The sequence below is a fragment of the Mastacembelus armatus genome, chromosome 10 (assembly GCF_900324485.2).
Source record: "Mastacembelus armatus chromosome 10, fMasArm1.2, whole genome shotgun sequence".
In the NCBI taxonomy this organism is placed as follows: Eukaryota; Metazoa; Chordata; class Actinopteri; order Synbranchiformes; family Mastacembelidae; genus Mastacembelus; species Mastacembelus armatus.
In genome coordinates, this window is record NC_046642.1 from 12,920,824 (window position 1) to 12,944,092 (window position 23,269).

General features: G+C 41.2%; 6 protein-coding genes across 6 annotated transcripts; all 6 read right to left on the reverse strand.

Moving 5' to 3' along the window:
* Nucleotides 1-597: 597 nt before the first annotated feature.
* On the reverse strand, nucleotides 598-3,247 carry LOC113144762 (protocadherin alpha-3-like). The gene is made up of 2 exons (XM_026330985.1): nucleotides 893-3,247; nucleotides 598-603 (listed from the first exon to the last, which is right to left on the reverse strand). The coding sequence occupies exons 1-2, from the start codon at nucleotides 3,245-3,247 to the stop codon at nucleotides 598-600; spliced, it is 2,361 nt and encodes a 786-aa protein (XP_026186770.1).
* A 1,013-nt stretch (nucleotides 3,248-4,260) lies between these two features.
* Nucleotides 4,261-6,633, reverse strand: LOC113144763 (protocadherin alpha-8-like). The gene has a single exon (XM_026330986.1). The coding sequence runs from the start codon at nucleotides 6,631-6,633 to the stop codon at nucleotides 4,261-4,263; it is 2,373 nt and encodes a 790-aa protein (XP_026186771.1).
* Nucleotides 6,634-7,177: 544 nt separating this feature from the next.
* LOC113144764 (protocadherin alpha-3-like) lies at nucleotides 7,178-9,866 on the reverse strand. Its single transcript, XM_026330987.1, has 2 exons — nucleotides 7,503-9,866; nucleotides 7,178-7,186 (listed from the first exon to the last, which is right to left on the reverse strand). The coding sequence occupies exons 1-2, from the start codon at nucleotides 9,864-9,866 to the stop codon at nucleotides 7,178-7,180; spliced, it is 2,373 nt and encodes a 790-aa protein (XP_026186772.1).
* Nucleotides 9,867-10,742: 876 nt separating this feature from the next.
* LOC113144765 (protocadherin alpha-3-like) lies at nucleotides 10,743-13,251 on the reverse strand. Its single transcript, XM_026330988.1, has 2 exons — nucleotides 10,900-13,251; nucleotides 10,743-10,772 (listed from the first exon to the last, which is right to left on the reverse strand). Exons 1-2 carry the CDS (start codon nucleotides 13,249-13,251, stop codon nucleotides 10,743-10,745), a joined length of 2,382 nt encoding a protein of 793 aa, XP_026186773.1.
* Nucleotides 13,252-13,400: 149 nt separating this feature from the next.
* On the reverse strand, nucleotides 13,401-16,583 carry LOC113144766 (protocadherin alpha-8-like). The gene is made up of 2 exons (XM_026330989.1): nucleotides 14,226-16,583; nucleotides 13,401-13,445 (listed from the first exon to the last, which is right to left on the reverse strand). Exons 1-2 carry the CDS (start codon nucleotides 16,581-16,583, stop codon nucleotides 13,401-13,403), a joined length of 2,403 nt encoding a protein of 800 aa, XP_026186774.1.
* A 617-nt stretch (nucleotides 16,584-17,200) lies between these two features.
* On the reverse strand, nucleotides 17,201-19,606 carry LOC113144767 (protocadherin alpha-4-like). Its single transcript, XM_026330990.1, has one exon. It carries the CDS (start codon nucleotides 19,604-19,606, stop codon nucleotides 17,201-17,203), a length of 2,406 nt encoding a protein of 801 aa, XP_026186775.1.
* Between the last annotated feature and the right edge of the window lie 3,663 nt (nucleotides 19,607-23,269).

Here is a 23,269-nt window from a genome sequence, read left to right on the forward strand (position 1 = left end):
GCCTGTTAATGCGACAAACAATTATTTACGTCAAGCCGCTGAACATCGCAGATTTTTTTAAACCACGATGCGTCCACCGCCTGCTGTGCTTCCTCCAAACGCCTTCTTCGATTTTTTCAGTAGGAAACAAAAGCCTCGGAAGGGGAGGGACAAAGTCCTTCATATTTTGCAGATGTAATACTGACACCCAGAGGTAATTGCCAAAGACAGACTTCACTACATGTATGTACTTTTACAGAAGGCATTCCCTAAAACAATGTACTTGTATATGGAAACATCCAACAGTTTTAGTTCGCTGTGTAATCGCGCTCTTCTTCCATCTCACAAACCAAACAGACTGATCTGTTGCGTCTTTAATGAAGCTTAATAATCAAATGTTTAACTTCGCACACACACGGATCATGAACATAGCGCTGTAAGATATGTTGCTTAACATTGCATTTCGCTTTGTCCTGTTCATGCCTTCCAGCTCCATGGATAGAAATGGAAAAAAACCCTTTTAGCCCAGCCTGTAGTGAAACAACTAGTAAAGTATTGAAACTGGCAAGTCCATGCAGACTGCACAATTTAAAAATCCAAAACGTTCAGACTTTTTCCTCAAGTCTTGGTTAGAAGTTGGAAGATTGTGAGAACTGACACAGACTTACTGTCTCACATATCTCCAACAAATTGTCATAAGACTGTACTGTTTTCCTGAGTACATTTGTTTACAATCATACACATTTTATTATAGGAGTGATCACTATGTGTTACTCAAACCAAATCCAGTATGACGTGTACACAATCCTAGCCAGTCAAAAATTATTATATGTTTTGGTTTTACTGTTTGCGCAAAAGATTTAGAGACAAGAAACCAAAATATTTTACCAATAATGTTTTCTTTAAGTCTTACCTCTCCAGATGTGTGTCTCCTGTCAGGGAGCACTAGTGTGTTCGCATGGCTGCCTGGGACTATAGTAGATCCTATACTCATTCTGGGTCCAACTAACATGTAGCGTTTGTCCCCAGATCTGTACTGGATGCTGTGACACAGTGTCCCATCATAATTAGTCTCTTGGAGATATTTGGAAGTATAGTCTGTGGATTTGGAGCACTGCATTGCAATCAGCACGATGATACTGATGAGGAAAAGGACAGAAACTGAGCCCAAAGTGATCATCAGATAAAAAGTCACATTATTCTCCTCATCATCTTTGGCTGCACTTTTCACATCAGAAGCTGCAAAAGCCTCTTTGGGCTCCACCACTTTGACAAGCACAGTAGCTGTCGCTGACAGTGACACGTTGCCATTGTCTTTTACCAGTATGACCAGTTTGTGCTCAGCCTCGTCTGTCTCTGTGAATGAGCGAAGTGTCCTGATCTGTCCTGTATAGCGGTCCAAGCCAAAGAGACTGTGGTCAGTCACTCGCTGCAGTGAAAACAGTAACCAGCCGTTATATCCTATATCAGCGTCATAGGCTCTGACTTTAGTCACCAAGTGTCCTGCGTTCACATTGCGGGGAATCTCCTCCAGCCCTTCAGCAGAACCGTTGGAGCTGACTGGATACAGGATGACTGGAGCGTTGTCGTTCTGGTCCAGAATGAACACGTTCACTGTGACGTTGCTGCTCAGTGACGGAGCTCCAGAGTCTGTGGCCACAACTTGGAACTGGAACATTTTCACGCTCTCAAAGTCAAAACTTTTCAGAGCCGTAATGTCTCCAGTTTCACTGTTTATGTTGAGAAAAGATATTATTGAATTCTGATTCCCTTCTCTCTTAATATAGTAAGAAATTGCTGAATTTTCATTCAAATCATTGTCTGTTGCGCTCACAGCGAATATTGATTTTCCTGCAACATTATTTTCTACGAGATAAAACTCTAAAGATGTTTGATTGAATTGTGGACTGTTGTCATTCACATCTGCTATTTGGATACTCAGGGTTTTAAATGTAGATAAGGGAGGGTCACCACAGTCAGTGGCTTTTATTGTTATTTCATAATGTGACACCTGCTCTCGATCCAGAAATTCTTTAGTGACAACTGAATATATATTTTCCTTATAAGAAGGTTTTAATTCAAAAGGTACGTCTGAAGTTATGCTCGATATTATTTTTCCATTGACACCAGAGTCTTTATCTGTCACACTAAGAAGTGAAATGACTGTGCCAAGTTTTGAATCTTCAGACACTGTGTCAGACAGTGACGTCACTTCTATTTCCGGTGGATTATCATTAACGTCTATGATTTTTATAATGACCCTACACTCACCCGTTAATGGCGGTGTTCCCTTATCTGATGCCTCAACGTCCAGCTCATAAATATCATTTTCCTCATAGTCCACTGCTCCTTTTACTCTTATGACTCCAGTTAATTTGTCTAATTCAAAAATATCATAAACGTTTCGCTGTAAGGTTTTCCCAAGGCTGTATTCAACTTCCCCGTTAGTGTCTTCATCGAGATCTGTCGCATTCATCTGAAATACAGAAGTACCGACAGGAATGTTTTCTTTTATTGAGATTTGATAAATCTCCTGACTAAACACTGGACGATTATCATTACTGTCCAGAACAATAATAGAAACGTTTAAAGTCCCTGATCTTTGAGGTTTACCTCCATCGACTGCTGTAACCAGTAATGTGTGTTTGTCGTTTTGTTCTCTGTCTAAGGATTTCTTCAGCACTAAAAACGGTATCTTACTCGCGTCACTTTGACGGATATTTATTTCAAAATGTTCATTTGATGTCAAAGTGTATGTACGAATAGAGTTAATTCCTGCATCAGGATCACGAGCAGTGTGCAGCTGAAATCGCCTCCCTGGCAATGTCGTTTCAAATATTTCAAACCGCTGATCTTTTTCAGGAAAACTGGGGGAGTGATCATTGACATCAGTAATTTCTACAGTTACATAGTGCATTTCTAAAGGGTTTTCAACGAGGATTTTTAGCTCCATTAAACATGCACCGCTGCCCTGACAGAGCTCCTCTCTATCTATATGATTATGGACGTACAATGCCCCATTGTTCTGGTTTACTTCAAATATAGGGTCCTTCCTTCCAGACACAACCCGGAACCGTCTTTCAATTAAAGAATTGATGTCCAGGCCAAGATCCTTCGCAACGTTTCCAACAACCGTTCCGTCTTTGACCTCCTCAGGAATGGAGTATCTTATCTGAGCCAGAGCCTCTTTTCTGAACAGCAGCAGTAGAACAAAATGAAAAGAAATCCAGGCGCAATTCCTTGTTCGAGTTTTTGTATCGGTCTCCATCGTTGTTCAGTTCATAGTCTGCTTACAGGATAATTATTTATCAGTTCTCTTGGTATTGGATGTGTGTAGCTCACACGACGTGATATCACCGACTGATGCGCTGGATTCAAATGCTGTCTTTGCTCTACTAAGATGACAAACAAAAGGTTCATAAGGGGAGGGATAAGGTCCTCTCACGTTTCTCCATTAAATAGTGACACCCAGAGGTTCGTACTGAGATCACGCCTCACTATATAGTATTTATTTTTCTCAAAAAAAAATATTTTAAATTTTTAATATTTTAAAAATATTTATACAAAAAAAGATTTTCTTCGAATCAATTTTCCCTGATCAATAAAAAAATATTTACCTTATTTTGTATGAGTGAGACCAGTCAAAATGTTGATCAATTTAGCAGTAAAATAAAACGATTCATTGTGTTGCTTTAGTATTTACTGTTTGGCCTAGTCATGTCTTTCAGCACCATGGACAGCAATCCAAACAGCAACAGAGCCTCTACGTCTGAAGACAAACGCACTTTAGTTTTAAAACAAAGTCCATACAGTCAGTTCACATCACTCCTCAAAACACTATTATCTTCAAGCATCAAATCAGGTATTGGTTAGACCCTGGAGATACCACTGTTAAAAACTCACTGTTCACTTATTTCCAAAAACAGAACATAATGAGCAAAAAACCAGCAGTAATTTCAGCACCATAGACAGTGGCCACAATCAACTGGGAAGACTTTTCTTAACAAACTAGGCTATTCATCATCACTCAGTATATGTGTGTCTGAACAATAGAGACAAACTGTAGGAATGTAGCAGGGAGCACAGACTGGCTCTTCTACGTGGAGGTATCTACGTCCAGAAATTCACAACACAGACTTGCATTTTTACAACTTTTACTATGTAAGAAGCATCTCGTGTAATAAATGAGTCAATGAAAATATAAATAACTTATTAGAATGTGTATTTCAAAGCCACAGACTGTGTAAAAAGATTTATAGATTTGATTTTACAAAGAACTCTTTAGGAAAACACAAAATGAAGCAGCATGGTAACAAGGTAACTTACCTCTCCAGATGTGTGTCTCCTGTCAGGAAGTACTAGTGTGTTCGCATGGCTGCCTGGGACTATAGTAGATCCTATACTCATTCTGGGTCCAACTAACATGTAGCGTTTGTCCCCAGATCTGTACTGGATGCTGTGACACAGTGTCCCATCATAATTAGTCTCTTGGAGATATTTGGAAGTATAGTCTGTGGATTTGGAGCACTGCATTGCAATCAGCACGATGATACTGATGAGGAAAAGGACAGAAACTGAGCCCAAAGTGATCATCAGATAAAAAGTCACATTATTCTCCTCATCATCTTTGGCTGCACTTTTCACATCAGAAGCTGCAAAAGCCTCTTTGGGCTCCACCACTTTGACAAGCACAGTAGCTGTCGCTGACAGTGACACGTTGCCATTGTCTTTTACCAGTATGACCAGTTTGTGCTCAGCCTCGTCTGTCTCTGTGAATGAGCGAAGTGTCCTGATCTGTCCTGTATAGCGGTCCAAGCCAAAGAGACTGTGGTCAGTCACTCGCTGCAGTGAAAACAGTAACCAGCCGTTATATCCTATATCAGCGTCATAGGCTCTGACTTTAGTCACCAAGTGTCCTGCGTTCACATTGCGGGGAATCTCCTCCAGCCCTTCAGCAGAACCGTTGGAGCTGACTGGATACAGGATGACTGGAGCGTTGTCGTTCTGGTCCAGAATGAACACGTTCACTGTGACGTTGCTGCTCAGTGACGGAGCTCCAGAGTCTGTGGCCACAACTTGGAACTGGAACATCTTCACGCTCTCAAAGTCAAAACTTTTCAGAGCCGATATCTGTCCATTATCTGGATTGATATTTAAAAAAGATGCCATATCATTATGACCTGATTCTCCTCTGATGATATTGTAGGACACTGCAGCGTTATCGTTTAAGTCTTTATCAAAAGCAGACACAGAGAATATTGATGCGCCAGGAGCATTGTTCTCCGTCAGATATAATTCCAGGGGACTGTGTGTGAACTCTGGTGTATTATCATTCACATCAGACACCTGAATACTTAATGTTTTGAAGACGGAAAGAGCGGGCTCACCACAGTCTGTAGCTGTTATCGAAATCTCATAATGTGACACAGTTTCCCTATCCAGTGGTTCCTTTGTCACTAATGAATACATGTTTTCTTTAAAGGACGGTTTTAACTCAAACGGTACATTTCCCATCAGACTACATATGACTTTGCCATTCAGGCCAGAATCAATGTCTCTAACATTAATGAGAGAAATCACGGTCCCGGGTTTTGAATCTTCCGGGACTGTGCTGGATAAAGATGTCACCTCGATCTCTGGTTTATTGTCATTAACATCCTGAATTTTGATTATGACTCTACAATCAGTTGTCATCGGCGGCTGACCTCTATCAGAAGCTTGAACGTCTAACTTGAAAACGTCAGTTGTCTCGTAGTCAATTTGTCCTTTAACTCGAATTTCTCCCACATGTCTGTCCAGACTGAATAATTGTAACACGTCGGAGTTAGTGTCACCCCCAAAGGCATACTCAACCTCTGCATTAACTCCCTCATCGAGATCCGTTGCTTGGATTTGAATAACAATCGTACCTAATGCAGCGTTTTCTTCTAATTTAACATTATAGACCTCTTTAGAAAAAGTAGGTCTGTTATCGTTGTTGTCTAGAACTTTTATGGTGAGATTAAGATTTGCAGATTTTGACGGTGTTCCTCCATCTACAGCGGTTAAAATCAAACTATGGTTTGTTTTCTGTTCTCTGTCCAAATGTTTCTGCAGCACTAAGAAAGGAATTTTATCCTCTCCTCTATCTCGAATTTCAAGATGGAAATGGTCGTTTTGACTAAGTTTATACCGCTGGACTGAGTTTATACCAACATCTGGATCCCGTGCGCCTGGTAACTGAAATCGTGCTCCCGGCACCGTCGATTCTGCTATCTCTAGTATTTTCTCCTTCTCGGTAAAGCTCGGGAAATGGTCGTTAGCGTCCGTGATTTCTACTGCGACATAATGGACCTCAAGTGGATTCTCAACGACGATTTTCAGATCTATTAAACAAGCACCGTTTCTATCGCACAGCTGTTCTCGGTCGAGATTTTTATGAACATATAAAACCCCATTGTTCGGGTTTACCTCGAACAGCGCATCTTGAGCTCCCGACACAATCCGAAATCGCCGGTTCATCAAAGTACTGACATCTAGACCCAAATCCTTGGCGACATTTCCAATAACAGCTCCCACTTTAACTTCCTCTGGAGTGGAGTATTTTATTTGAGCGAAAATCAGCTCACCAAAGCAAAACAGCAGAGAGAAAAGCAGAAGACGAGACCAAGACATCATTCTTCCTCTTTGTCCTTTGTCTCCTTTGGCGTCATCAGGTTAAAACAGCATCCACAAATATATTCCACTCCAAGTACCCGCGCTCATACAGTGATTATATTTTGGAATATTAGGTCGAGTTGGAAAGGTACAGATTAAAATCCGACACACTATATCACTGTTTCTGACCGGACTGACACGATCTTACACTGAGAGGGGCAGAGTCTATTTTGACTGAAGCCTCATCACGTCCCTACTGTAACACTGACACCCAGTGGACCATTCCGTGCTAACAAACAGCATGAAGGAATAAGCGATACCACTGGACAGAGACCTCACATATGCAAAGTTTTGACTGACGTATAAAGCTCCACAATTTGCCCAAGTCAACCATATTCAACTGATGGTTCTGTTCATAAGGCTGGGATGTTAAATCCAAATGAAACAACCAGGTTGTAGCTGACATAGCGACCACTGGAGAATTTGAATGGTTACACTGCAGCACTATCAAAAAGACTTGAGATATTCAGCACCAAGGACAGCGAAAACAGTTTTTACTGTTTTACAGCACCTGCAGCAGAAAGAGAATCCATTTTTCTACTAGACTAAAAAAATCACTTACAATTCACTCAAACTAAATTTCAGTATCCTGGACAATGGTACAACCCGTCATATTCGTAAAAACCACCATACTAAATAACCCGAGAAAAAATAACTTCAAGAAATGAAAAACACTGAACATTGTTAAATCTTTGGTCAAAACCACACGACAATGTTTTATCATTTTTCAAACATTTGGTTAAATAAGACCAAATTCTTTGTACATGAATTACGAGTAAGCCAACATATATTATTATATAACATGATGTGATATGAAAATGGTGAACCAGTCTTACCTCTCCAGATGTGTGTCTCCTGTCAGGGAGCACTAGTGTGTTCGCATGGCTGCCTGGGACTATAGTAGATCCTATACTCATTCTGGGTCCAACTAACATGTAGCGTTTGTCCCCAGATCTGTACTGGATGCTGTGACACAGTGTCCCATCATAATTAGTCTCTTGGAGATATTTGGAAGTATAGTCTGTGGATTTGGAGCACTGCATTGCAATCAGCACGATGATACTGATGAGGAAAAGGACAGAAACTGAGCCCAAAGTGATCATCAGATAAAAAGTCACATTATTCTCCTCATCATCTTTGGCTGCACTTTTCACATCAGAAGCTGCAAAAGCCTCTTTGGGCTCCACCACTTTGACAAGCACAGTAGCTGTCGCTGACAGTGACACGTTGCCATTGTCTTTTACCAGTATGACCAGTTTGTGCTCAGCCTCGTCTGTCTCTGTGAATGAGCGAAGTGTCCTGATCTGTCCTGTATAGCGGTCCAAGCCAAAGAGACTGTGGTCAGTCACTCGCTGCAGTGAAAACAGTAACCAGCCGTTATATCCTATATCAGCGTCATAGGCTCTGACTTTAGTCACCAAGTGTCCTGCGTTCACATTGCGGGGAATCTCCTCCAGCCCTTCAGCAGAACCGTTGGAGCTGACTGGATACAGGATGACTGGAGCGTTGTCGTTCTGGTCCAGAATGAACACGTTCACTGTGACGTTGCTGCTCAGTGACGGAGCTCCAGAGTCTGTGGCCACAACTTGGAACTGGAACATTTTCACGCTCTCAAAGTCAAAACTTTTCAGAGCCGATATCTGTCCATTATCTGGATTAATATTTAGAAATGATATTATTCCACTTTCAGTCCCTTGTCCCACAATATGATACGAAATTGCTGCATTTTCATTCAAATCATTGTCCGTTGCGCTCACAGAAAATATTGAATTACCTGCAACATTATTTTCTACCAGATAAAACTGCAGTGGATTTTGGGAGAATTGTGGACTGTTGTCATTTACATCTGCTATTTGGATACTCAGGGTTTTAAATGTAGATAAGGGAGGGTCACCACAATCAGTGGCTTTTATTGTTATTTCATAATGTGACACCTGCTCTCGATCCAGAAATTCTTTAGTGACAACTGAATATATATTTTCCTTATAGGAAGGTTTTAATTCAAAAGGTACGTCTGAAGTTATGCTCGATATTATTTTTCCATTGACACCAGAGTCTTTATCTGTCACACTAAGAAGTGAAATGACTGTGCCAAGTTTTGAATCTTCAGGCACTGTGTCTGACAGTGACGTCACTTCTATTTCCGGTGGATTATCATTGACATCTATGATTTTTATAATGACTCTACAGTCACCTGTTAATGGCGGTGTTCCCTTATCTGATGCCTCAACATCGAGTTTATAAATGTCATTTTCCTCATAGTCCACTGCTCCTTTTATTCTTATTACTCCAGTTAATTTGTCTAAGTCAAATATGTCATAAACTTTTTTCTTAAGAGTTTTTACAAGGCTGTATTCAATCTCACTATTGATGCCTTCGTCTGGGTCCGTCGCATTCATAACAAATATTGAACTACCAATTGGGACATTTTCTTTTATTGAGCTTTGATAAATCTCCTGACTAAACACTGGACGATTATCATTACTGTCCAGAACAATAATAGAAACGTTTAATGTCCCTGATCTTTGAGGTTTACCTCCATCGACTGCTGTAACTAGTAATGTGTGTTTGCTCGTCTGCTCTCTGTCTAAGGATTTCTTCAGCACTAAAAACGGTATTTTCTCCTCATCACTTTGACGGATATCTAGAGTAAAATATTCGTTTGAGGTCAAAGTGTATGTACGAATAGAGTTAATTCCTGCGTCAGGATCACGAGCAGTGTGCAGCTGAAATCGCCTCCCTGGCAATGTCGTTTCAAATATTTCAAACCTCTGATCCTTTTCAGGAAAACTGGGGGAGTGATCATTGACATCAGTAATTTCCACAGTTACATAGTGCATTTCTAAAGGGTTTTCAACGAGGATTTTTAGCTCCATTAAACATGCACCGCTACCCTGACAGAGCTCCTCTCTATCGATTTGTTTATGGACATAGAGTGCTCCATTTTTTTGATTTACCTCAAAAAATGTCTCCTTAGATCCGGACACAACACGGAATCGCCGGTCAGTTAACAAGGTAATGTCCAGGCCTAGATCCTTTGCAACATTTCCAACAACCGTTCCTTCTGTCACCTCCTCTGGAACAGAGTATCTTATTTGAGCCAGAGCCTGATTTCCGAACAAAACCAGAAAAGCCATATGAAACACAAACAAACAGTGTCCTCTTCTCTGACTTTGTATTTCGGTCCCCATCATTATACTAAACCTTGGAGGAAAATCCCCAATAAGGCCGATACTGCGACAAAAATCTTTATGTCCAGCCCCTTGACTATCACATAATTAGAAAACGCACAATTAAACCCATCGGCTGTCGTGCTTTCCTCAAACGTCTCTCGGCTTCTGCGAGTCGAACAAAAGCTTTTTAAAGGAGGCACAAACAAAGTCCTCTATCGTTTCCCCAGTGTGACAGTGACACCCGGAGGACTTTAAAGGAATTCAAAATGACGAAGAAAAAAAAAAAGATATAGAAAACTATGGTTTCCGCTAAATCAGAGTTACTAACATTTTGTTGTGTAACGTAGAAAGCTGCTCTGGAATTTAATATTTCCAAGTCTTTGACCTTTTTATCATTGTGTGTGTGTGTGTGACACTATATTCGAAGAGGAATGTTACCATACATGTGTTTAGCAGTATTCTTATTGACTGTGTCTTTATTTCCAATAGAACATAATATAAATGTATAATATAACTGCAGAATTGTCTTCTGTTTCAGCACAAACTATCATTTTTCAGTGACCATGAAAAGCAGAAATAATACGGCGCATAGATACTGTAGTTCATAATTTGATGTAGCTCAAAAGTGAAAGAGAGCACATATAAACAAACCGTCTTCACTAATTGACAGAAACAGAGCCAACTTGATACCTTTGAGACACTTGAACTGACACAGAACTGACAATCTGTTCAAGAACCACAATTTCTAAATTGTTAGGTTGCCTAATCGGTTTCGCTGTACAGAAGAGAAGGCATTTTAGCACCATGGACAGCGCCATCACCAGGAAAAGAATGTCTTCTTCAAAATGAACACTGAGATGTGAAGTACTGTATTTGTATTTATATATTTAATATTCATTTATTGGTGGCATGACTGGATGGAAACTGTAGAGTAAAGAATACCACATAAGAAAAATAATTTATACATTTATATAAAATCACTTAACCATCACTAAAATATGTGTGGATTCGCTTGTGAGTTGAATGCGATAGTTTGTTTTGATTGTCTTACCTCTCCAGATGTGTGTCTCCTGTCAGGAAGTACTAGTGTGTTCGCATGGCTGCCTGGGACTATAGTAGATCCTATACTCATTCTGGGTCCAACTAACATGTAGCGTTTGTCCCCAGATCTGTACTGGATGCTGTGACACAGTGTCCCATCATAATTAGTCTCTTGGAGATATTTGGAAGTATAGTCTGTGGATTTGGAGCACTGCATTGCAATCAGCACGATGATACTGATGAGGAAAAGGACAGAAACTGAGCCCAAAGTGATCATCAGATAAAAAGTCACATTATTCTCCTCATCATCTTTGGCTGCACTTTTCACATCAGAAGCTGCAAAAGCCTCTTTGGGCTCCACCACTTTGACAAGCACAGTAGCTGTCGCTGACAGTGACACGTTGCCATTGTCTTTTACCAGTATGACCAGTTTGTGCTCAGCCTCGTCTGTCTCTGTGAATGAGCGAAGTGTCCTGATCTGTCCTGTATAGCGGTCCAAGCCAAAGAGACTGTGGTCAGTCACTCGCTGCAGTGAAAACAGTAACCAGCCGTTATATCCTATATCAGCGTCATAGGCTCTGACTTTAGTCACCAAGTGTCCTGCGTTCACATTGCGGGGAATCTCCTCCAGCCCTTCAGCAGAACCGTTGGAGCTGACTGGATACAGGATGACTGGAGCGTTGTCGTTCTGGTCCAGAATGAACACGTTCACTGTGACGTTGCTGCTCAGTGACGGAGCTCCAGAGTCTGTGGCCACAACTTGGAACTGGAACATCTTCATGCTCTCAAAGTCAAAACTTTTCAGAGCCGATATCTGCCCATTATCTGGATTGATATTTAGAAACGATGTCACATCACCTTGCAGCCCATCGCTTCTCACTATGTTATATGTTATCGCTGCGTTTTGATTCAGATCATCATCAGTAGCACTTACAGAAAATATTGATGCGCCTGGTGTATTGTTTTCTACCAAGTAAAGTTCAAACGGATCCCGACTGAAAATTGGTTTATTATCGTTTACATCCGACACCTGAACACTCAGTGCTTTTACGGCAGAAAGTGGAGGTTCCCCACAGTCAGTAGCTGTTATGGTGATGTCATAATGAGACACTGTTTCTCGGTCTAAACGTCCCTTTGTGACAAGAGCGTACATGTTTTCCTCAATGGATGGTGTCAAATCAAACGGCACATTATCCGAGATTTTACAAATAACTTTTCCATTAACACCAGAATCTCTGTCCGTAACACTAATGAGGGAGATGACAGTGCCAGGCTTTGAATCCTCGGGGACTACGTTGGACAAAGATGTTACTTCAATATCTGGCTTATTATCGTTTACATCTTTAATTTTTATCACAACTCTACTTTCCGCTGTCCAAGGTGGCTGACCCTTATCTGAAGCCTGCAAATCTAACCTGTAAAGCTCTGTGTCTTCAAAGTCCACATTTCCTTTTACCCGAATCTCACCTGTGACTCTGTCTAACTCAAACGTGTCATGCACTTTCTTCTTTTGTGTTTTGCCGAAACTGTATTCAATGTCGCTATTTGAACCTTCATCTAAATCTGTTGCGTTTAGCTGTATTACAAGAGTTCCAATTGGGGAGTTTTCATCTAATGACACCGTATATATATCTTTGCTGAACACAGGGCGATTATCATTTGCATCTAGCACAGTGATGGTTAAATTAAGGCTCCCGGATTTAGACGGACTGCCCCCATCAAGAGCAGTTAACACTAAACGATGTTCTGCCTTCTGCTCCCTGTCCAAAGACTTTTTCAGCACTAAAAAAGGTATCTTGTCCTCCTCGCTGTCTCTGACTTCAATATCAAAAAATTCATTTTGGCTCAATTTATATAATCGCACTGACAGTGTACCGATATCTGGGTCTCTTGCGGCATGAATTTGGAAACGGGTACCTGGAGGAGTATGCTCTGCTATTTCCAGTCGCTGCTCGCTTTCTGGAAAAGTCGGTGAATGGTCATTAACATCCGATATTTCCACTCCAACATAATGTATTTCCAGGGGGCTTTCCACTACAATTTTCAGGTTTATCAAACAAACCTTGGTTCCTTCACAGAGCTCTTCGCGGTCCATCATTTTTCCCACTGACAATACACCATTGTTCGGATTTAACAGAAATAGAGCATGATTTGGACCCGAAACAATACGAAACCGTCGATCTGTCAAGGTGCTTAGGTCAAGCCCTAAATCCTTGGCAACATTTCCAACAGTGGATCCCACTCTGACTTCTTCTGGTACAGAGTATCTTAGCTGAGCCAAAATCCGCTCCTCAAAGCACAACAACAGGATTCCGGCAACCAACCAGCAATTCACGCTGCGCCTTTGTCCTCGTCCTCTCATGGTGAAACAAAAAGAAGGTTTTATTTGAAGCACATTCGGGGATCTGTTTGTTCATCGAACCAGTCTAATTACCTCCATCGCAAATTCATCCAATAAGCGCTTTTACACATAAAAATTAATCGCTATTATAGCCTGCGATGTATACTCCGTCAGTAAACCACCTCTATCAGACAGGACCCTGATATGGGCAGGACCTTTAGAGAATCAGCAACACACCCGTTATCTAGTCCACACTGACACCATGTGGTTTGTGCGCTACGATGCCATACGAGATCACAAGGATTTTACTTCACTACCTGATTTTGTTAGGATTTATATTGCATTTCGACTTTTATATACCTTCATTATACATAGTCTACTGGGCTAATGAAAGAGGAAAGGATGCGTGATGCCCTGAAAACGTCCCCCAGAGTCTCACTGCGGAGTTGTGTTTGCCTATCCCATCAAGTCAGCTGCCCTGTTTGTCTATTTCTTAACATGCGTGGTTATTGAGCAATTAATAGAACGAACAATAGCACTTGCAAATACTAATCGAGGCAGGATAGATCAGAAGAAACATACTGTAAATCGACTACCCAGGTTTCCTTTGTATCATTAGGGATTCACTTTGATTTACACAAATAAGTTGCTGGACGTAAGAATACTAACTGAATGAGGAATACAAACTTTACTCACAACAACAAGTGGACTGATTATTTATTCAGCTATACCTGTCGTACTCTGTATTTTATTAAAACAAATATTTAGATGAACTGTAGACGTTTATTTTTAAAGCAAAAACTCAAATATTCAGCACCATGGACAGCGCAATTCACCATCAGCACAGTCAAAAGAGACAAACAATAATTAAAATAATCCAACAACACACCAGAAAAACAATCAGCTTCTTCATAAACATATGATCAAGATTTGAATGATACTTTAATAAATGTACATGTATATGGTTAATAAGAAATAAAAACAAACACTCTTACCTCTCCAGATGTGTGTCTCCTGTCAGGGAGCACTAGTGTGTTCGCATGGCTGCCTGGGACTATAGTAGATCCTATACTCATTCTGGGTCCAACTAACATGTAGCGTTTGTCCCCAGATCTGTACTGGATGCTGTGACACAGTGTCCCATCATAATTAGTCTCTTGGAGATATTTGGAAGTATAGTCTGTGGATTTGGAGCACTGCATTGCAATCAGCACGATGATACTGATGAGGAAAAGGACAGAAACTGAGCCCAAAGTGATCATCAGATAAAAAGTCACATTATTCTCCTCATCGTCTTTGGCTGCACTTTTCACATCAGAAGCTGCAAAAGCCTCTTTGGGCTCCACCACTTTGACAAGCACAGTAGCTGTCGCTGACAGTGACACGTTGCCATTGTCTTTTACCAGTATGACCAGTTTGTGCTCAGCCTCGTCTGTCTCTGTGAATGAGCGAAGTGTCCTGATCTGTCCTGTATAGCGGTCCAAGCCAAAGAGACTGTGGTCAGTCACTCGCTGCAGTGAAAACAGTAACCAGCCGTTATATCCTATATCAGCGTCATAGGCTCTGACTTTAGTCACCAAGTGTCCTGCGTTCACATTGCGGGGAATCTCCTCCAGCCCTTCAGCAGAACCGTTGGAGCTGACTGGATACAGGATGACTGGAGCGTTGTCGTTCTGGTCCAGAATGAACACGTTCACTGTGACGTTGCTGCTCAGTGACGGAGCTCCAGAGTCTGTGGCCACAACTTGGAACTGGAACATTTTCACGCTCTCAAAGTCAAAACTTTTCAGAGCCGATATCTGTCCATTATCTGGATTGATATTTAAAAAAGCTGCAATTTTAAGGTGACTGTTGTCCTCTCTAACTATATGATAAGTTAAAGCTGCATTTTCATTCAAGTCTCTATCAGTAGCAGTGACAGAAAATATTGGGTTACCTGGCACGTTATTTTCTACCAGATATAGCTCAACTGGATTATGCAAAAATTCTGGACTATTGTCGTTCACGTCTGATACATCAATACTGAGAGTTTTGAAGGTGGACAGTGGAGGCTGGCCGCAGTCTGTAGCTGTTATTGTGATGTCATAATGCGAAACCGATTCTCGATCCAAATGTTGTTTTATAACTAATGAATACATGTTCTCTTGAAATGACGGTTTTAACTCAAATGGGACATTATCCGACACACTACATATTACCTTACCATTTAGTCCAGAGTCCTGGTCTGTAATACCAATAAGCGAAACTACAGTCCCAGCTTTTGAGTCTTCAGATACCATCTTTGACAAGGATGTCACCTCTATTTCAGGCTTGTTGTCATTTTCATCCAGCACTTTAATAATTACAGTGCAGTCTGTACTCATTGGAGGTTGTCCTCTGTCTGTGGCCTGGACGTCTAACTTATAAACGTCAACTTTCTCAAAATCGATTTCACCTTTAACTCTAATTTCACCTGTTTCTTTCTCTAAGATAAATATATTATATATACTGGGGTCAAGTTCGCCACCGAAAAAATATTCAATTTCTCCATTTGCACCTTCATCCAAATCAGTTGCCTTTACCTTAATTACGCTAGTACCTGCATCTACATTTTCAGGTATTGTTACTGAATACACTTCCTGGCTAAATATAGGATGGTTATCATTTGAATCGAGGACTATGACTGTGACATTGAGAGTCCCTGATCTGGGTGGATTTCCACCGTCAACTGCTGTCAGAGTCAGTTTGTGCTCATGGTGCTTTTCCCGATCTAGAGGTTTCTGCAAAACTAAGAATGGCACCTTGTCGTCCGCTCTCTCTCGGATTTGTATGTTAAAATACTCGTTGTGGTTTATTTTATAAACACGTACTGTATTAGCGACTACATCTGGATCGCGGGCAGCTGGTAACTGGAAACGTCTGCCTAACAGAGTTGACTCAGGGATTTCTAATATTTTTTCCTCTTCCTGAAAACTGGGTGAATTATCATTTACATCTAGGACTTCTACTGCTACATAATGTATTTCCATTGGGTTCTCAGCTACCATCTTCAGGTTTACTGAACATGGCGAAACGCTTTCACAGAGCTTCTCTCGGTCGATGTTTTTATGCACATACAAGACGCCATTGTTCTGATTTACTTCAAACTGAGCATCCTCAGATCCTGAAACAATACGAAACCGTCTTTCCTCCAAAGTGCTGATATCCAGTCCTAGATCCTTGGCGACATTTCCAACAACAGATCCCACTTTTACCTCCTCTGGTATGGAATATTTTATCTGCGCTGAAACCAGCTCCACGCAGCTGAGTGTCACGTAGAGACAGAAGGCTACCCACCAATACTGTATTCCTCGTCTTTGTCCTCCGGCTCCCATTGTATCCACTTAGACCTCTTATCAAAGATGAAAACCACCGCCTGAACTAAAGAAATACTAGAAACTGATACGTGATGTTTTCACCTTATCTCATATACAATTGTCACAATTACAACACTCGATTCTGTTGAACGCAAACTGTCTCCTTTCTAACGATCTGAGCAAAACCTCTCTTGAAGGGGCAGGTCCAACACTATAACACCATAGTTTGAAGCCTATATGACACTGACACCCTGTGGAAGGAGTACATTACAACATCCGGCCGAGTCTCAGAGATGTTTACTTTTTTTTCTTTAAAATAAACATAACCCCATAATCACGAATAAATCAGTTAATGCTTGGACTGAAAATTACATCGTGATCAAAATCACCGCAAGAATTAAGTACCACAGACAGCAACACAACGAAAGATGAAAGATGATTCTTGTACTTCACTAAAAATCATGAACTTATTTTGGACTTGTAAAGGAACCAACGTCAGGATGTTACTATGGCTCTGATCAAAACAATAACACAAAATGAGACTTTTCAGCTTTTTCCTATACATAGAAGAGAAGAGACTCCCAGTTTCGTCAATTGTACAAGTGATTTCAACAGGATTCAAAGTCACTGCCTCACTACTGCATGATGATTTTATTCTTAATTTTAAAATGAACTCTTACCTCTCCAGATGTGTGTCTCCTGTCAGGAAGCACTAGTGTGTTCGCATGGCTGCCTGGGACTATAGTAGATCCTATACTCATTCTGGGTCCAACTAACATGTAGCGTTTGTCCCCAGATCTGTACTGGATGCTGTGACACAGTGTCCCATCATAATTAGTCTCTTGGAGATATTTGGAAGTATAGTCTGTGGATTTGGAGCACTGCATTGCAATCAGCACGATGATACTGATGAGGAAAAGGACAGAAACTGAGCCCAAAGTGATCATCAGATAAAAAGTCACATTATTCTCCTCATCGTCTTTGGCTGCACTTTTCACATCAGAAGCTGCAAAAGCCTCTTTGGGCTCCACCACTTTGACAAGCACAGTAGCTGTCGCTGACAGTGACACGTTGCCATTGTCTTTTACCAGTATGACCAGTTTGTGCTCAGCCTCGTCTGTCTCTGTGAATGAGCGAAGTGTCCTGATCTGTCCTGTATAGCGGTCCAAGCCAAAGAGACTGTGGTCAGTCACTCGCTGCAGTGAAAACAGTAACCAGCCGTTATATCCTATATCAGCGTCATAGGCTCTGACTTTAGTCACCAAGTGTCCTGCGTTCACATTGCGGGGAATCTCCTCCAGCCCTTCAGCAGAACCGTTGGAGCTGACTGGATACAGGATGACTGGAGCGTTGTCGTTCTGGTCCAGAATGAACACGTTCACTGTGACGTTGCTGCTCAGTGACGGAGCTCCAGAGTCTGTGGCCACAACTTGGAACTGGAACATTTTCACGCTCTCAAAGTCAAAACTTTTCAGAGCCGTAATGGTACCATCGGCTTCATTAATGTTCAGAAAGGAGGTTATACTGTGCTGCGGATTCTTTCGGTCGAGTGAATATGTAACTGCAGCATTTTCACCTCCATCAGCATCAGTCGCACTCACTGAAAAAATTGACATTCCAGCTTTGTTGTTTTCAGGCACATAAAATGTATATGGTCTTTCAGTAAACAACGGACTATTATCATTAACATCCAGCACGTCTACCTGTATCACCTTCGTAGACGACAAGGCTGGGTTCCCTAAATCCTTAGCCGTTATTGTAATGTTATACATCTGTGTTGTTTCCTTATCCAGGTAGTTCTTAGTGACCAGAGAGTATGACTGTCCATCAGGAGATGGCTTTAAGTCAAAAGGTAAATGACTGGGCAGGCTGCAGACCACCTTTCCGTTCACACCTGAGTCCAGGTCCGTCACACCCACCAACGCCACCACCGTGCCAAGAGGTGCGTTCTCTGGAATGCGGTTTGAAAAGGATGTGATCTCAATTTCAGGTTGGTTATCGTTCACATCTTCAACCCTAACAATCACGTTACAGTGTGTGGAGAGAGACACGACACCTTTGTCCGCTGCCAGTACCTTCACCTCGTACAGTTGCTTTTCCTCATAGTCGAGGCTTCCTTTCACAGTTAGTTTGCCGGTTCTACTGTCCAAATCAAAGGGCTCAGACGACAGTCCTCTATGTTTACTCTTTAAAGAATACTCGATCTCACCGTTCATCCCTTCATCCGTGTCAGAGGCTTTCACTGTCAGCAGCAGTGTCCCTGCAGGTGCGTTTTCCTTTATTGTTATGGTGTATTTCTGTTTGTCACACACTGGTGAATTGTCGTTAACGTCAGACACAATAACAGTGATATTAATGCTGCCAGATTTGGGCGGTTTCCCTCCATCTGCAGCAGTTAGTTGTAACAAGTGCTGAGCAGTTTGTTCTCTATCCAAAGGTCGCTGTAAAATCAGAAATGGCACCTTCCCATCCTCCTCAAATTCCTCGGTTTCCAGGCGAAAGTACTGATTGGCGTTTAGCCTGTAGGTTTGTAGGGAATTCAGACCAACATCCAAGTCGTGTGCTCCTTCTATTTGAAATCGTGACCCCACCATAGCGGACTCTAGCACTTCTAATGTGTAATTTTCTTCGGGAAATTTCGGCGGATTGTCGTTTACATCGAGTATCTCAACTATGACCTGGTGCATCTCCAGAGGATTTTCTACAACTGCTTTCAGGTTTATGATGCATGGAACAGTTTTTGCACACAGCTCCTCTCGGTCTAGTCTCTGGTTCACTAACAAAACTCCATCTCTGGGATTTACCACAAACAGATCCTGCTTGGCACCTGACACGACACGGAGATTTCTGTCCGCTAGCCTTCCAAGATCTAATACAAGATCTTTGGCCACATTTCCGACGGCAGTACCTGATTTTAATTCTTCCTGAATGGAAAACCGAATCTGAGCAGAGGTTCCGTGTAATATAATCATAATCAGCAGCGCCAGATGGAAAGAAATCCACACGTCCAGCCATTGTCCTTTGGTGTTCGTTATCGCCATTGTTTGGCCAAAAGCCTTTTACTCAGCGGTCTCAAACCCGTCGACCAAAAAAACAATAAAAATAAATCTTACGGGACTTTCAGTTTCCTCTTACATATAATAAACAATAAATGTCCACAGGAACCATCATTTCTGCAGAATAATGAAGGTTTGGTCCGGGTTTCCAACACGTCTCTTCGGCTTGTTACTGAAAGCTCATGTAAACACACCCACATATATACGCACACACACACGCACACAACCTTTGTCACGATTTAAAATGTAACAGCACCACCCATTGTCTCTGCAGCGATGTTGCGGCTTGAATGATTTGCCGCGTCTAACTTCAGGCAGTAGACGCTTCAAGTATAAGTTCTTAAGTTACAAGCACAACAGTTGTGAGAACTGGTCAGTGTTGGTAATTTTTTTTAAAATTCGTGTCCCCTTGCATTGCCATGTTTCCCACCGGAGTCAATATTTATCATCAAAATCACCGTTGCCAAAGCATAAGCATAGATTTTTTTACTGTATTTTCTTACATGATACATTTTTGGAAATCGTTCGGAAATGATGAACTTGTAAAATTAAACGTTATCCTTTTTTCAGGCGTTTATACAGATAACATTTGTTGAAACTGTATCTGCTTAAACTCTATTTATTCAGCTCACTCCCACAGTCTCTCTCTTGTTGCAGAGGTGAGCAGCGACATCTCATGGAGCAAGCCTACAGATGCAGTTATGATGAGCCCACTCGTACGCCAGCTCTGTATTGTTCTCTGTGCAATTCTGACAGCGTTGGAAAATGCAGAATTAATTATGAAAAGAAAATGACGACCATACAACTGAGAAATAAAGTGACCTGAAGAGTGAAACCGCCTAAATCTTCCCACCCCTTCCACATGCTATGTGTACGCATTTAGGTTAAAGATATGTGTGCGCGTGCACGTGTGCTGCCGCATTTGTGCAGCACGTCTATCCCCCCCCCCATGCTGCGACAATGATACCAGTCTATTTTAACCCAGCACCCGTTTCTCATTGTCATCAGCTCTATTATTAAGCCACAGTATCCACAGTGCATTGCACAAACAGCTCTTCTGACGTCTGCAAGGATGCTGCACTGTGAAGTGGAGGGGGGTGGGGTTGTCAGAATATTAAATTACAGGCGGCTCCAGAGCAGACCTCACATCACTATGGCAACGCAGCTCCATTAGGCAGGCCACTGTCCGTGGTGCTGAAAAGCAAAGCGAGCATGCGCCTAAGAAAGAAGGAAACAGATGGGGGAGGGATGCAAAAAGGGTGTGAATGCTGCAGAGAGTGAAAGGCAACTCTGTCCAACAGATCGCGACAGTTTTCTAAAATATCTGAGATGCAAAGTCCTGTTGCAGTCACATCTCTCTCTTTTTCATTATATATTCACAATAATTATTTGGTGAAGAATACGGCATGATATAGAGTGTGATGTGTTAGCCTACTAGTGGCAGCTGGTGGCTGTTCTACAGTTGTGTTTCACACTGGTGCATTGCTGTGTGCTTGTCTGCTGATGGGCCAGCAGGGCAGACAACAGGGAGTGTAAGAGTCTCCTCTCAGGATCAGATGGTGATGAGAAAAGAAAGTGAGGCTTGTTGCTTATTTCACATTGCTCCATTATGATATTATCAAAACCAGCCCTATATAAACATTTTTGTTCTTGCTTTATTTAAAAGATATTACAAAAGCACAAACCTTTTGTGTGCTAAAGAGTGCTACTAAAAGTAGGACATGTGTTGTGTTAAATAAAAGCCACTTGTCCTGTGGGCCTGAATGTCAGTCTCTCCTGGTCACATATGACCTCATCTCTCTCTGGAGAGATGAGGTCATATTTATGCACATCCCAAAGGAAAGAGAGACAGACTCAACTAGACCACCATCAGAATAAATCCTACAAAACACCGTGTACATGTCTGTTAAACAGTGTTAACCTAAAGTTTCGAATTTAATTACAATAAAATGTATCTGAATACACTATACAGCTAGGCAACCTTTGACCTGTAGCACAACTCTTCCAACTGAGATTTATGTGAGACATGATGTGACTGCCCCATATATATGTCCTGATGTTATATTTAACATTGCATTTGTTTGTAGCATAAAGCTGGTCATTATGTCCTCACACACAGTGCTGACAATGTGCTGACAGTGTAGACAGCCCAGCAGGGACACTGAGCTGGAGCCACTCTACACTGCCATGAGGGAGGTACTATTATGTATTTTCTCAAATGCCTATCTATGAATATGTCCCTCATGTTTTCCCATATGCAGGTTGAGTTAGTTAATTAAAATGTTTAAATTATTTGATTGCTTTAAAAACTCATGCATCTGAAATATTTAAATCATTATTATGTGAACAGAATTGCAATACTACAGAAATATATATATTTTCTTTTACTTGACACTAAAATTCAATGTTGTTGTTTTGTTATGCATCTGAGTATCCTACAGACAGATCTACTTTGTGGCACAATAATAGGGTGTTGGCCTTTTATCATCTATCTTTTCAAGAACTGAGCAGTGACAGTTGAACTTGAACTGAAATAAAACTATATAAACAGGGTTATGTAACAGAGCTCTGTACACAAGTCTGTGTATGTCAGCTATAATACGCTCTCTGGAAGACAGTAAGGAGTTGTGTTCAACGACATTCAGCTCTGAGGACCTGTCAGTGAGAAGAGAATAAGAAATTACGTACAGAGCAGCCTTGGATATTCTCTTGTGCGAGACATATGTATGTTTCTGAGGCTGGTGTAGTCACTAATTATGATACACTAATACTCTCCACAACATCCTTTGACAGACGAGCTAGATTTGAATGCAAGCATATAAAAGAATCCCTCCTCCAGGATAGAAAATCAGACATTTCATGAGCACGTCAATGCTTTTATACTTATAACTTCAGACTGCCTGTGCCTGTTAGGCCTATTTCTGAATCAAAGGAAGTCAAGTCTAGAAAGTCTTGATAAGGTGTGCTTGCATTACAATTCCCCATTTGGCACACAATGAATTCATAAACTAAAAAGAGGATGTTTAGAGGACTGGATAGTAGAAAAACCTAATATCCTGCATTATTGTTCTAATAAACTGAACTGCAATGTACACATTCAGCTAAATTACTGTTAACTGACAGGTCAATCAATACTGATAGACCGATATCTGTTGGATTGGACTGATATTCTAAGAGTAGAAGTGTCTGTGATTTAGTTTAAATATGACTTGATATTTTGGTCATATCCATTAGAATGTCAACACAAAGTTAATTTTAACCAAACCAGAATCAAACTCCTTCTACAGTAATGTCGCTGTATGATGCGAAACCAGAGAGATTCAGAGGTTCATCACTAAATGCGTTTTGACTTTGCTTTTGTATTTAATAGGTTACACAGACCAGGCCATAACATACAATTAGCTCACATTACACACATTACTACATGTTGCACCATAAAAAGTACCACTGTACAAAAGCACTTACTGTATATGTTAACCTGTAACACATTACGACTTTATACAATTAATGCAATGTGAGCTGTGCTAAAGCATTTGACTACATGGTTGATTATTTCACTGTTTCACACACTAGTTGGCCCATAAATCTGATGGCACAGGAGTTTCGCAGTCTTTGTTCACATTAAAAGGTTCAGCACTGATACTGAAA

Excerpts from the sequence above, each read along its gene's own strand:
- LOC113144762 (XM_026330985.1), bottom strand. The coding sequence starts at position 3,247 with ATGGAGACCGATACAAAAACTCGAACAAGGAATTGCGCCTGGATTTCT.
- LOC113144764 (XM_026330987.1), bottom strand. The coding sequence starts at position 9,866 with ATGGGGACCGAAATACAAAGTCAGAGAAGAGGACACTGTTTGTTTGTG.
- LOC113144763 (XM_026330986.1), bottom strand. The coding sequence starts at position 6,633 with ATGTCTTGGTCTCGTCTTCTGCTTTTCTCTCTGCTGTTTTGCTTTGGT.
- LOC113144767 (XM_026330990.1), bottom strand. The coding sequence starts at position 19,606 with ATGGCGATAACGAACACCAAAGGACAATGGCTGGACGTGTGGATTTCT.
- LOC113144765 (XM_026330988.1), bottom strand. The coding sequence starts at position 13,251 with ATGAGAGGACGAGGACAAAGGCGCAGCGTGAATTGCTGGTTGGTTGCC. Across the intron at positions 10,773-10,899 it reads GGAGACACACATCTGGAGAG|TTTCCATCCAGTCATGCCAC; the intron begins GTAAGACAATCA and ends TTTACTCTACAG.
- LOC113144766 (XM_026330989.1), bottom strand. The coding sequence starts at position 16,583 with ATGGGAGCCGGAGGACAAAGACGAGGAATACAGTATTGGTGGGTAGCC. Across the intron at positions 13,446-14,225 it reads GGAGACACACATCTGGAGAG|GTCCTGCCCATATCAGGGTC; the intron begins GTAAGAGTGTTT and ends GATTCTCTAAAG.